The sequence below is a fragment of the Herpailurus yagouaroundi genome, unplaced genomic scaffold (genome assembly GCF_014898765.1).
Source record: "Herpailurus yagouaroundi ecotype Mexico unplaced genomic scaffold, PumYag 100, whole genome shotgun sequence".
NCBI lineage: Eukaryota > Metazoa > Chordata > Mammalia > Carnivora > Felidae > Herpailurus > Herpailurus yagouaroundi.
The window spans coordinates 41138555-41153013 of NW_024412391.1; the positions used below are offsets into that span (position 1 = coordinate 41138555).

General features: G+C 45.3%; 1 protein-coding gene across 7 annotated transcripts in view; it reads left to right on the forward strand.

Moving 5' to 3' along the window:
* NOD1 (nucleotide binding oligomerization domain containing 1) overlaps positions 1 to 14459 on the forward strand; it is a 96260-nt gene that overhangs the window by 76452 nt on the left and 5349 nt on the right. For all 7 annotated transcript variants that reach the window (XM_040472339.1, XM_040472337.1, XM_040472338.1 and 4 more), the window contains one exon: positions 6949 to 7032. In XM_040472339.1, coding sequence (XP_040328273.1) covers positions 6949 to 7032 — 84 coding nt within the window. The remainder of the gene's footprint in view (positions 1 to 6948; positions 7033 to 14459) is intronic.

Consider the following 14459-nt stretch of genomic DNA (forward strand, 5'->3'; position numbering starts at 1 on the left):
TTCCTTCCTTCCTTCCTTCCTTCCTTCCTTCCTTCCTTCCTTCCTTCCTTCCTTCCTTCCATCTTCAAGTTAGTTAACATACAGGATAGTCTTGGCTTCAGGAGTAGAACCCAGTGATTCATCTCTTGTATATGACACCCAGTGCTCATCCCAACAAGTGCCCTCCTCAATGCCTGTCACCCATTTAATCCACCTCCCAACCCCACCCCTTCCAGCAATCCTCAGTTTGTTCTCTGTATTTAAGGGTCTCTTATGGTTTGCCTTCCTCTGTTTTTATCTTATTTTTCCCTTCCCTTCCCCTATGTTCATCTGGTGTGTTTCTTAAATTCCACATATGACTGAAATCGTATATGTCTTTCTCTGACTGACTGATTTTGCTTAGCATAATACCCTCCAGTTCCATTCACATTGTTAGAAATGTCAAGATTCATTCTTTTTCATTGCCGAGTAGTATTCCATTTTATGTTTGTACATCTTCTTTATGCATTCATCAGTCAATGGACATTTGGGTTCTTTCCATAATTTGGCTATTGTTGATAGCATTGCTATAAACATTGGGGTGCGTGTGCCCCTTTGAATCAGCATTTGTGTAGCCTTTGGGTAAATTCCTAGTAATGCAATTGCTGTGTTGTAGAGTAGTTCTATTTTTCATTTTTTGAGGAATCTTCACACTGTTTTCCAGAGTGGCTGTAGCAGTTTGCATTCCCACCAGCAGTGCAAAAGTGTTCCATTTTCTCCAACCTCTGTTGTTTTCTGAGTTGTTCATTTTAGCCACTCTGACTGGTGTGAGATAATATCTCATTGTGGTTGTGACTTGTATTTCCCTGATGATGAATGATGTTGAGCATCTTTTCATGTGTCTGTTAGCCCTCCGGATGTCTTTGAAAAAGTGTCTGTTCATGTCTTTTGCCCATTTCTTCAGTGGATTATTTGTTTTTCATGTGTTGAGTTTGATAAGTTCTTTATAGAGTTTGGATACTAGCCCTTTATCTGATATGTCATTTGCAAATATCTTCTGTTGGTTGCCTTTTAGTTTTGCTGATTATTTCCTTTGCTGTGGAGAAGGTTTTTATCTTAATGAGGTCCTAATAGTTCATTTTTGCTTTCAATTCCCTTGCCTCCAGAGACATGTTAAGTAAGAAGTTCCTGCAGCCAAGATCAAAGAGGTTGCTGCCTGTTTTCTCCTGTAGGATTCTGATGGTTTCCTGTCTCACATTCAGGTCCTTTATCCATTTTGAGTTTATTTTTGTGAATGGTGTAAGAAAGTGGTCTAGCTTCATTCTTCTGCATGTTGCTGTCCAGTTCTCCCAGCACCGTTTGCTAAGGAGACTATCTTTTTTCCATTGGATGTTCTTCCCTGATTGTCGAAGATTAGTTGGCCATATATTTGTCAGTCCATTTCTGGGTTCTCTATTCTATTCCATTGATCTGTGGTCTGTTTTTATGCCAATACCATACTGTCTTGATGCTTACACCTTTGTAGTAAAAGTTAAAGTCTGTGTTTGTGATGCCTCAGCTTTGGTTTTCTTTCTTCAACATTACTTCGGCTATTCGAGGTCTTGTGTGGTTCCACACAAATGATAGGATTGTTTGTTCTAGTTCTGTGAAGAATGCTGGTGCTATTTTGATAGAGATTGCATTGAATGTGTAGACCAGTTTGGGTGGTATTGACATTTTAACAATATTTGTTCTTCCAGTCCATGAGCATGGAATGTTTTTGCATTTCTTTGTGTCTTCTTCACTTACTTTCATAAGCTTTCGATAGTTTTCAGTATGCAGATCTTTTACCTCTTTGGTTAGGTTTATTCCTAGGTATTTATGGTTTTTGGTGCAGTTGTAAATGGGATCCATTCCTTGCTTCCTCTTTCTGTTGCTTCATTATTGGTGTATAGAAATGCAGCCGATTTCTGTACATTGATTTTATATCCTGTGACTTTGCTGAATTCCTGTATCAGCTCTAGCAGTTTTTTGGTGGAGTCTTTTGGATTTTCCAGGTAAAGTATCATGTCGTCTGCAAAGAGTGAACGTTTGACTTCTTTGCCAATTTGGATGCCTTTTATTTCATTTTGGCTGATTGCTGAGACTGGGACTTCCAACACTATGTTGAACAACAGTAGTGAGAGTGGACACCCCTGTCATGTTCCTGATCTCAGGGGGAAAGCTCTTTTTCCCCATTGAGAATGATATTAGCTGTGGGCCTTTCATATATGGCTTTTATGATGTTAATGTATGTTCCTTCTATCTCAACTTGCTTGAGGGTTTTTATCAAGAAAGGGTGCTGTATTTTGTCAAATGCTTTTCTCCATCTATTGACAGGATCATAGGGTTCTTATCCTCTCTTTTATTAACGTGGTGTATCACATTGATTGACTTGCGAGTACTGAACCAGCCCTGCAGCCCAGGAATGAATCCCACTTGATCATGGTGAATAATTCTTTTAATGTGCTGTTGAATTTGATTTGCTAGTATCTTATTGAGAATTTTTGCATCTAGTTTCATGAGGGATTTTGGCCTGTAATTCTCCTGTTCTACTTTTGAAAAATATTTTTTGAGATGGGGTGCCTGGCTGGCACTGTTGATAGAGCATGCGACTCTTGATCTTGGCTTTGTAAGTGTGAGCCCTGTGTTAGGTATAGAGATTATTTAAAAAGAAAATCTTAAGGGGCGCCTGGGTGGCTCAGTCAGGTAAGCGACTGACTCTGGCTCAGGTCATGATCTCACAGTTCGTGGCTTTGAGCCCCACGTCGGGCTCTGTACTGACAGCTCGGAGCTTGGAGCCTGCCTTCGGATTCTGTGTGTCTCTCTCTGCCCCTCCCCTGCTTATCCTCTCTCTCTCTCTCTCTCAAAAATAAATATTTTTTAAAAATTAAAAAATGAAACCTTAAATGCAAAAACATTTTTTGAGGGGTGCCTGGGTGGCTCAGTCGGTTGAGCACCCGACTCTTGATTTCAGCTCCGGTCATGATCTCCCAATTTTTGTGAGATCAAGCCCCATGTTGGGCTCTGTGCTGTCACATGGAGCCTGCTTAGGTTCTCTCCCTCTCTCTCTGCCCCTCCCTAGCTCATGCTTGTGTGTGTGCACGCATGTGCTGTCTCAGTAATATATTTCTCTCTCTTTAGTATATTTTAAAGTCTACTTATTTTTGAGAGAGAACGTGTGAGTGAGAGTGGGGGAGGGGCAGAAAGCAACAGGGACAGAAGATCTGAAGTGGACTCTGTGCTAATAGAGAGCCCAACGCGGGGCTCAAACTCAGGAACCATAAGATCATGACCTCAGCCAAAGTCAGATGCTTAACCAACTGAGCCATCCACATGCCCCATATTTTGTAAGATAAAATGGACGTGCATAAAATTCACCCTTTAAAAATGTACAGGTCAGGGGCCCCTGGCTGGCTTGGTCAGTGGAGTGTATGACTCTCAATCTCCAGGTTTGGAAGTTCCGGTCCCATGCTGGGTGTAGAGATTACTTAAAAAAATAAAATCTTAAAAAGACTGACCTATACATAAAATGTATAGGTCAGTGGTTTTTAGCGTATTCACAAAGTTGTGCAACCATCACCACGATCTAGTTGTAGGACAGTTTTACCTCCCCACCGCCCCCACTGGAATATACCAGTGTGCATTAAGCCTCCCCATCCTTCTCCCCCGGTCCTTAATCTACTTTTTGTCTCTGTGGATTCGCCTGTTCTGGGCATTTCCTAGAAATGGGATCCTACAATGTGTGACTCGTTGTCTGTGTTCTTTCACTTACGTGGGTTTTCAAGGCCCATCTACATCCTAGAACGTGTCAGAACTTCATTGCGCCGTAGGGCTGATACTCCGTGATCTGGATATTCCACATTTTGTCTGTTCATCAGCTGGTAGACACTTGGGTTGTTTCTACTTTTTGGTTGTTGTGAATAACGTTGCCTTTTCGATTGTTGTGAATAATGATGCCTTTGACATTCGTGTGCATGTACGCGTGTAGACATACGTCTTCATTTCTCTTGGGTACATGCTTAGGAGTAGAATTGCCGGGGCAAATGGCCACTCTGTTCTGAACTTTTTGAGGAACTGCCGAAGTGTTTTCCAGAGTGGCTGCTCTACTTTAGGTTCCCGCCAGTCACGTAGGAAGGCTCCCATTTCTCCACATCCTTACCAGCACTCGTTAGTGTCTATCTTTTCGAATCTTGCCATCCTAGTGGGTGTGGAGTGGTGTCTTATTGTGGTTTTGATTTTCATTTCCACTAACTAATTTTGATTTTCATGCCCACTAACATTGGGCATCTTTTTGTGTGTCTCTCTTGGAGAAATGTCTCCACATCCTTTGCCCATTTTAAATTTTGTTTGCCTTTTTTTTTTTTTTTAAGGTTTAGAGAGGGAGGGCGGGAAGCGAGCAGGTGCACGCGTGCGAGCAGAGGAAGGGCAGAGACTCCTAAGCAGGCACTGTCAGCGCAGAGCCCGAAACAGGGCTCGAACCCACAAACCTTGAGATCATGACCTGAGCCAAAATCAAGAGTCAGACGCTTAACCATCCGACCACCCTGGGTTATCTGCCTTTTTATTTCTGAATTATTGGAGCTCTTTATACATCCTGCATACTAGACATTTACTAGATACATGATTTGCATGTATTTCCTCTGTGGGGTTTTCCACTTTCTTGTTAGTGACCTTTAAAGCACAAACACTGTTCATTTTGATGGAAGTCCAATTTATTTTTTCTTTGGTTGTTTGTGCTTTAGATACTTTACTGAGAAACTGTTGCGTAATCCAAGGTCACAAAGATTGACACCTAAGATTTCCTTTAAGTGTTATAGTTTTGCTCTTGCATTGAGGTCTTTGATCCTAAACGCTAATTTCTGGAGCTAATTGTTGTGTGTGATATGAGGCAAAGGGTCCAAACTCCTTCCTTGGCATGTCCCACTGTTCCAGCACCGCTTGTTGAAGAGACTGTCTTTCCCTGTTAAATGGCCCTGACGCTTTTGCCAAAACTCAATTGACCATAAATGTATGGGTGTATTTCTGGACATTCTATTCTAGTTCATTGATCCGTTTGTTTGTCTTTATGCCAGGATCACACTGTCCTGATTATTCTAACTGTGCAGTAAGTTTTGAAATCAGGAAGGGTGAGTCTCCCAACTCTGTCCTCCTTTCTCAAGGTTGTTTGGGCTATTCTGGGTCCCTTGTGCTTGTGTATGAGTTTTATTTTTATTTTTATTTTATTTTTTTATTAAAAATTTTTTTTTAAGTTTTATTTATTTTTGAGACAGGGAGAGACAGAGCATGAATGGGGGAGGGGCAGAGAGAGAGGGAGACACAGCATCGGAAACAGGCTCCAGGCTCTGAGCCATCAGCCCAGACCCCGACGTGGGGCTTGAACTCACGGACCGAGAGATTATGACCTGAGCTGAAGTTGGACGCTTAACCGACTGAGCCACCCAGGCACGCCTCTGTATGAGTTTTAGATAACCTTGTTAATTTCTGCAAAACAGCCAGACTGTGCTACTTTTGTGTCTGTTTTGCTGTTGTTTTCCTGGCCTGTAGACTTTCTTTTATCTCTTTCCCTTGGGGCCCGGCCTGGAGGGAGAACAGAGCTAGAACAGGGCTAGAGAGCGAGTCTTGGCTGATGGGTGGTGCACAGATCACACTGGCCCTTGTCTTCAAAGGTGGCCCCAGGGGACAGGTGCGCCTGAGCACTGCCATACTCATTGGGTCCCTTCCTGCCCGGCCTCTTGCCAGGTCTTGGCTGGAAGCAGCTCACCCAGCAAAGTGTAGGTGGTGGTGGTGGTGGCGGCAATCGTGAAGGAGGGGATTAGGAAGTAGCAGAGTTTGGCTGAATGCACGATTCTCTGCTCACTTCTAGGTTCTATCTTTGCTCCTCTTGCAAAAATGTCCGAGTTACATTGTGGTCGTTCTTACCAGGGAGTCATCACCTCTGCCACTGAGCCCAGGCGCCCCCCTTTGGGGCATGTGGCTGGGAGATTGGGGCCCCTCCACAGCACAGCCACAGTCCCGTGTGCTCGGGCAGTAATGGTGACAGGTGCTCCCTGCCATCGGGTGCTGTGGCAGAGACCGTGAGGACTACTTCCTACATATACATCCTCCCACTGAAACCTTGGTTACTCCCATTTTACAGATAAGGCAACCGAGGCATAGATAGTGTAAGCTTATTTCTTCAAGGATCTGTGGCTGAGAAGTAGGGGGTGGAGGGTGTGTGTGTAGGAGGGGAGCTTTGAACCACTGCACTGACTGCCTCTTCATGGGGTTGGCCCCTTCTCGCCTAATTTCTATAATCTCATCAATCATGACGGGGAAACCCTGTCTTCCTGGTGGGGCTGCGTTCTTGGGTCAGTGGCCAGGATTTCTTAGGGTCAAGTTGAGCAGTAGGCTTTTATTCTACCAATAGCCAGGAGTGAGGAGTGGGCCTGTGATGAAGCAGAGACACCTCAGTGCCTTGGGTGAATTTCTTGGGTGTATTTCTTGGGTCGGAAGCATAGCTGCTCAGGGGAGCACTTCAGAGATCGCCCGGGCTCCCCAGCTCTATTGGACACCTTGGTTTCATTTGGATCACTGCAACTAGACATAATGGGGTGCACCCTCAGAGGCCCCATTATCGATGCTTTCCCACTGGGACCCACGAGTGGAAGCAGGAGAATCGTCCTCTTCCCTCCCTGCAGGAAAAAATGGGAAAAATGCTGACACATACATATCTGGGTTCGTGTATTAAATTATCTACGTGTGAGTGCACCGATCTATTAGGCTCACTCTAGAAATGTACCAAAAAATTAAACGTCTTAAAACAGGCCCTGTAGATCTGATCTGGACAGCCTCAGCCAGATTAAACATCACGTGGACACAGCGCTTCCCCGGACCCCGTCTCACGCCCACCATGCCCTTACCACTCCTTAACGGAGGGGGCAGATTGAATCCAGTATCATGTATCTGATACAAGATATGTTCTTCTTTCAGGCTTATCCAGAACCAGATCACGGCCAAGGGGATTGCCCAGCTGGCAGACGCATTACAGAGGAACACTGGCATAATGGAGATTTGGTAAGACACATGCGCCAGTCGTAGTAATGAGAACAGTGACTGTCTACTCAGCACCCTGACTGGGCGCCAGGCACAATTTAGAGCATGTGCCACTTATTCCTCATGTTTCCAGTAGTCCCGGAAAGCAGGCTGGTAGTATTTCCACTTCACAGAGGCAGAAACTGAGCCCAGAGCAGTGAGGGAATACTTGCCCAAGGTGCCACCTAAGAGGAGAAGCTGGAATCTGGTCCAGGCTGCCTGACTCTGTGGCCTGGGGCTCCCCTCGTAGGTGCCCTGCCTCCTCTCCCTCCCCGCTATGCACGGGGCAGATGGCCCAGGAAAGGGATCCTGCTGAGAGTGAATCACTCGGGGACTCAGGAGGCTGAGATGTGGATGGGGTAGCTGGCGTTTGGGGCCCCTTCTTCTCCTTTTCTGGAGTGGGGCTACAACACTGAGCCCCACTCCACTTCGTTACTGCCTCATAAGACCCATACATCGTCCCTCCTAAGTGGGTCCCGGCCTGTGGACTGTGTGGGCAGGGTAGGGGGAGTTCCCATCAGTGACAGGTGCGGCAGCGGCCTGGGTGCTGGGGATGTGGCGGTTAGGCGGACAGAAAGGGTCCTGATGGCTTGAGAGCACTGGCTCACCGGGGCTGCGGACAGGGGGCCCTGAGCAGGCTCCCCGGCGCTCTGGAGTGTGCCGTGAGCCTCAGCCTGACACAGCCCTGCAGCGTGACCATGTGGGGGCACCTAGCGGGGTGGGGGGCACAGCCACATTTCCCTTGAGGACACGGGCCACAGGAGGGGTTCATGCTCTCCCCGTGGCTTCCCTGAGGTCCAAGGAGCAGCCTCCCCGTGAACTCAAACCCTCAGCTCAGGGGGTAGTTACTCATCAACTACCTCATTTCGTCCTGCCGGGGGAGAATTTCCCAGCCAAAAAAAAGTACATCGAGGTACAGCTCCTTGACCTGGGCTCCCAGCACAGTTTTTAAACTTTGCTTTGGAACTTGTTAGTGCATCATAAAATCAGTTGGGCGGGTTGCAACCAGCACATTATTTGGAAAACGAGGTCGAGCAGAACACCAAAAGTCACCGTGCACAGCACGAAGTATTATTTTAGAATCTTGGGTCAGATGTGGGTACGTGTGCCTGCGTGGATGCTGGTTCAAGACGTAAAATGTAATTCTCGTTTGGGTCGTGCTTGAAAAAACATTTGGAAGACGCTGTCCTAGAGGGGAGAGCCCAGCTCCAGCAAGGCTGACGGAGGACGCTGGGGCTTGGGTGCGTGTGACCCTGTGCCCGCTCCTGAGTCCGCAAGGCATGTGGGAGCTGTTGGAACTCTGGTTTGCATTAATCGCCAGCCCCCCTCCTGCCCGTGGTCCCTTCCCTAGAAGCACGTCAATTCTTGCTGACTCTGTGGTTCGAGAACAGCAGGCAGAGGGGGAGGAGGGGGCAGGCCAGGCTGCAGAAGTTTGCAGACAACAGTTGGCCTCTACTTTTCTCGGAGGTTGATTAGGACAGTTGTAAGAACACGTAGCTGCTTTAACTCTGTCCGGCTTGAAAAATGTGCATTTGTTGCCTTGGAAGGACCACTGTTCCTATACAAGGAACTATGTGTGCAGCGCCAGGTGTCTTTAGCTTGAAGGTGTGCTACCCAGGGCCTAGAGGCATGTGTGTGCGCGCGCGTGTGTGTGTGTGTGAGTGATGTCATGGAACCAGGCTTAGTGACGTCCTGTCGCATCGGCCCTGTCCAGGGCTGTGGGGATGAGGGAGCAGCTCTGTCCGCAGTCACCAGGGGCACAGGGACTCGTTGTTCATGCTGATATTGATTTCTACCTCATCCCTGTCCCATGAGAACTTGCGGTCTGATGCCCCAAGTGAGTTCTGCTTCAGAGACAGGAGGCAGGGTGAACAATGCCCTGACATTGCGCGGCATCTATCATACTGCTGGAGTAGCTTCCTGGGAGGCTGTCTGCTCCAGACTGTGAGCTCTTTGAGGGTGGAGCCTGGGTCATGGTGTTTAAAAAAAAAAAAAAAAGTCAAGTGAGTAAAGGTGAAGGTCTGATGGGCTTTAGCAAGCAGTTCCTGAGTTGGGCGGCATCCCTTCCAGAAAGTAGAGGGGAGCTCTGCTGAGCCAAACAAGAGAAAGGTTCTTAAAGGCAGAGGACATCAACAAGGAAGAATTTATTAGCAGGGAGTACATCGTTGTAAGCAAGGTTGCCCTCCTAGGGGGAGCAGGAAGGTCTGACAGTAAATTTCCTAGTGTTGACCAGGAAATTCTATGCTGACTGATTAAAGGCTACATTCATTCCTGGGTGTTAAAATTAGGTTGGAGTTAGGTTAGGTATTAACTGGTTTACCGATTTGGGGCCTTAACCTAAGCGATGCTATTTTGGGCCTGTGTGCGTGTGTGACAGTGGTCCCCGGGGCGCCGGGGTGGCTCAGTTGGTTAAGCGTCCGACTGCGGCTCAGGTCATGATCTCAGCGTCCGTGAATTTGAGCCCCGCATCAGGCTCTGTGCTGACAGCTCAGAGCCTGGAGCCTGCTTCAGATTCTGTGTCTCCCTCTCTCTCTGACCCTCCCCCGTTCATGCTCTGTCTCAAAAATAAATAAACATTAAAAAAAAATTAAAAAAACAAAAAACAAAACAGTGGTCCCCTTTTGGACTGGCCTCTCCACTTTGCTGAGAGCTGTGATCAAACTTTAGGGCATTAGCGCCCCTCTCAGCTACTGCTCTGTAGTTCTCGAAGCCTTTGTTGATCCTGTGCGTGGCATTCTCAGGTCCTGATGTTTTCACTTTGTCTCTGTGACAGTCACAGGTTACGAGCTCAGGTTTACATTCTGTTAAGTCACTTTGTCCTCTTTGTACCTTTTTGGATGGTCCAGTCTGAGGGAGACCATTTGCTTAGCGGTTGGTGGCCTCAAACATGCATTTAAAGCATTTAAGAAAATATAACGCACCAGGGAGATTCTTATGATTATGATAAGCAGGGTCCTCCCCAATGTTTGCAGGGTACTTTGAAGCCCTGGTCTCCAAGACCCAATGCCATCAAAATCAGACAAATCAAAGAAAGACCCTGTGGAAGGAGTCATCTTCTTAAGGCAAGTGCCTTGTTTTGGGATATGATGTAATCGAGTTTCAACTTTCCCAGGAGTGTAATCCAGGTGGCACCTCCTTGCTCAGCTAAACGATAATCAAGGGCTATTCTATTCTATTCTCAAGAACAACACTGGCCAGAGAGTCTAGGGATCATTGTTGGGCAGTTGTTGCAAGAATTTCAAGAATTAAGGAGAAGTTCCTGTTCATAGCTCCGTTTGTATTTATCCCTAAACAGAGAAGTAGGGGTCTGCCAAACAGAGTCCTGAATCATGAAAGCCTCCTGGGAGGTCCTTTCCAACTCATGGTGTAAATTCACAGGAGTTGACCAATGATAAAAGTTAGATTTTCTCCCGGCCTGAAATAAAAGGTTGCTCCAAAGTCCAGAGGGTGGCCTGGGAAATAAAGATAAGGGCATTACCTTTCCTAGCTGATGCCAGGGTGAAGGAAAGAGGAGAAAGCGTGTCATGTTCAGTTCATGTATGAAGCCTTGATCAGGTGTCTTGAGCAGAAGCCGTCTACCTTGGGGGCGGCTGTTTCTTTTCCTTGTCAGTTTGATTTGTGGGTCTCCAGCGTCTGCATGGGACCAGGGCTCAGGAGGAGCCCTCTTGAGCCATGTGACATGTACCCCAGGCTCAGTGCCTTCTGATTGTGCAGCACTGTCCATGGTCAGGAGTGCTTTGTAAGGTCCTTTCCAATGGGGCTCAAGAGCTGTTTTTCTCTGGTGATGTTTCCAAAATACCTAATCACCACCAGGCTCTAGACTGTGACCAACAGGACCCTTTTAATTGGGATCCCAGATGCCTTTTTTTTTTTTTTTAATGTTTGTTTATTTTTGAGAGAGAGACCCAGAATTCGAAGCAGGTGCCGAGCTGTGAGCACAGAGCCTGACACAGGGCTCGAACCCACAAATCACGAGATCATGACCGGAGCCGAAGTCAGACGCTTAACTGACTGATCCACCCAGGTGCCCCTATATTTTAATTTTTTAACCTCCATGCCCAACCTGGGGCTTGAACTTACAACCCTGAGATCAAGAGTCGCATGGTCTATTGATTGAGCCAGCCAGGCGCCCCTAGATTGGTGAATTTACGAATACATTTCATAGTTAGAAATGTGTTTTTTCATGGTACAAGAGCACAAAACAGGTTTTGCTAACACGTGCAAATCTGTTGCACACAGAGAAACTAAAGAGAAAAGTGGATAAACCTATGTTAATACTTAGTGTTTTCTTATTTGGAAGTGATCTAGATTTTCAGTGAATTTACCTTACCATGTAACTTAGCAAAACTTTAACGTTTTGGGTTACCACCAAAAAAGAATTTGGAAGCTATTTATCTTATTTACATCTTATCTTATTTACATCTATTTAATCTTATTTACATCTATTTAATTTACTTGTTCTTAACAATTATATGTGGAGTACCCATAAAACTTCATAGGCAAACTCAACCATTATTCTGTTTAGTTTTTTTTTTTCTGACAGATTTTGCAACAGAGATATCATGAAACTAATCTTTCAGTAAACAAAAGCAGAATAAAAGTTTCATATTTAATGCTCCAGGGGCACCTGGGTGGCTCAGTTGGTTAAGTGGCCAACTTTAGCTCAGGTCATGATCTCGCAGTTTGTGGGTTCAGGCCCCATGTTAGGCTCTGTGCTGACAGCTCAGAGCCTGGAGCCTGCTTCAGATTCTGTGTCTCCCTCTCTCTCTGCCCCTTCCCTGCTTCAGCTCTGTCTCTCTCTCTCAAAAATAAACAAACATTAGAAAAAAAAGATAAACATTAGAAAAAAAAACTTTTTTAAATGCTGGTAACTCTAAAGACAGGTCTATTTTAATTAAACCAATAACCTTAAATTAGCTTTAACACCAAATATTTTCCCAGCTCACTTTAACCCAAATGTTTTTTCTGTCTAGCTTTCTGAGTTTTAGAATGCCCCATCCTTACTGGCGCTTCCCTTCAAACCATAATTTACAACATACACGGACACACATACAAATACACAGAACAGATGCAAACAAATTCTTATGGCTTTCAGATTTACTAATGTTTGTAGACAGATGATGGGCCCAATTTCCAAGTACGTCCCTCTCTCTCTTTTTGATGAACAACTTCCCTCTAAAGTTTGCATTTCAAAGAAGGGCTCTTAGGTGCTAGAGAAGATGGGGGTAGAAAATTTATAGAGAACGTATCTAAGTTTTGTCCGAGGTGATTTGGAGCATTATCTGCCTGTTACCAGAGGTGCTGGAGTCTGGGCACAAGATCCCTGTTAGCAATTTGTATGTTACTTTATTTTTTATGTTTGTTTATTTTTGAGAGAGAGAGACAGAGCATGAGTTGGGGAGGAGTGGAGAGAGAGGGAGACACAGAATCCAAAGCAGGGTCCAGGCTCTGAGCTGTCAGCACAGAGCCCGATGCGGGGCTCAGACCCACAAACTGTGAGATCATGACCTGAGCCGAAGTCGGACGCTTGACAGACTGAGCCACCCAGGTGCCCCAGCAGTTTGTATTTTAAGAAGACCTCTGTGTTTACATTTCAAAGACCTATTAAGGGACAGAGAAAGAATGCAAAGGCTTCTTTTTTTCTACCTTTTTTTTTGTGCTAGTAACATTCTTCACTTTTGAAAACATGGAGGGGTTATTGGGCATATATCTATTATTCAAATGTTTCTTTTTTAATTTTTAAAAAAATGTTTACTTATTTATTTTGAGAAAGAAAGAGAGCAAGTGAGCAGGGGAGGGGCAGAGAGAGAAGGAGGGAGGGACAGAGAGTCCCAAGCAGTCTCTCCACCCTGTCAGCAAGGATCCCGACTCCGACTCAATCCCATGAACAGTGAGATGATGACCTGAGCCGAAATCCAGAGTCAGTCACTTAACCTATTAAGCCACCTAGGCGCCCCTATTATTCAAATGTTTCTAGGAAGCTGAATTAATTGTTCTGTTGGGTGATAGAACACAGGGCAACATATCAAGAAATTCAAAGTGATATGGGTGAAGTCTTGTTTATTTAGCATCCTGTGGTACACTGCCCAATGTGACTTTAAGTCTCAACAGCTTGGGTCCTGAATGGTGCATAATGTTCTGGAAACTGGTAGGGCAGTATTTTCAATATGGGCCTGAATATTATTTCTGCCTACACGCAGTATTTAAAGAGAGAATATAGGAGTACTTGGTTATAATTAAATAAAATGCTTGATTCATCTGGGGGAAAAAATGTACTCTTTTTTCCTTAAGTACATGGCAATTTTGTCCCAATATCCTGACCGTTGATGATGTCCACAAAAATTTTGAGAGGAGCCAGAGAGGTTTGGAGATTGGTAAAGATAGGTGGGTTTTGAGTTGTTTGCGGAGTTGCACGTCTGGTTTTGTAGAGATTTGTAAGACAAAGAACCAGATTCCAGCCTGAATTCATGTCAAGAGACAGGCCCACCTTTTTAACTAAATTTGCTTCTTTTTTTAAAAATTATTTTTATATATTTTTTGAGGGAGAGGGAGGGAGACAGTGACCCAGGAAGGGGTAGGGAGAGAGAGAATCCCAAGCAGGCTCTGTGCTGTAAGCACAGAGTCCGATGTGGGGCTTGAACTCACAGACTGTGAGATCATGACCTGAGCTGAAACCAAGAGTCAGAGGCTTAACTGACTGAGCCACCCCGGTGCCCCTAAATTTGCTTCTATATATCAGGGGGATTAATGGGAATGAACAGAATGGTACAAAGCATTTTAACAAAAAGCCTTCTTCACGGTGACACACGTCAACCTTGGCTTCTATTAGCCTCTGAACACCATCCTTCCTCTGATCATTTGTCAGAAGGCCAAGCAGAAATGTTATTATTGGTCATCTCTTTCCTCTGTGAAGGGGAGGTGGGTGAATAGTCAAATCTTTTTAATGTTTCTCTAAATGTGGTAGGATCTTCTGAAAGTGGAGGAAAAAGGGCTCTATAGAAGATTTCCTGCCATTTGGGGGGCATGCATTGGGGCAGGAGACATCTGCAAAGGCAATTGTCCAAAGAAGTCTAAGGCCGCCAGAGGTCGATTACGGTAAACCAAGCCCTCCTGTGTCGTCCTAGGTGCTTGGTGCTTCTGTTAAAGTCACTTTCTGGCTTTCAGCATTTACTGAAAGAGTAAATATAAAGAGTAGCCTTTATACTTTGAGCCTAGAGGTCAGGCTGGATGTTAAGAGGGGAGTTTTCATCGGAGGTGGACACTTATCTGTCTTAAGTCTAATTTTTGTTCTTTTATGTTGTCAAGGGAATCCCTAAGGCTAGCCGTTCTAAGATAACTGAGAGCTTTTTATAAAGAATTTTTTTTTTTTTCCAGTAGCCAATTTAAACGCTCTGGTACCTGGCCATTGA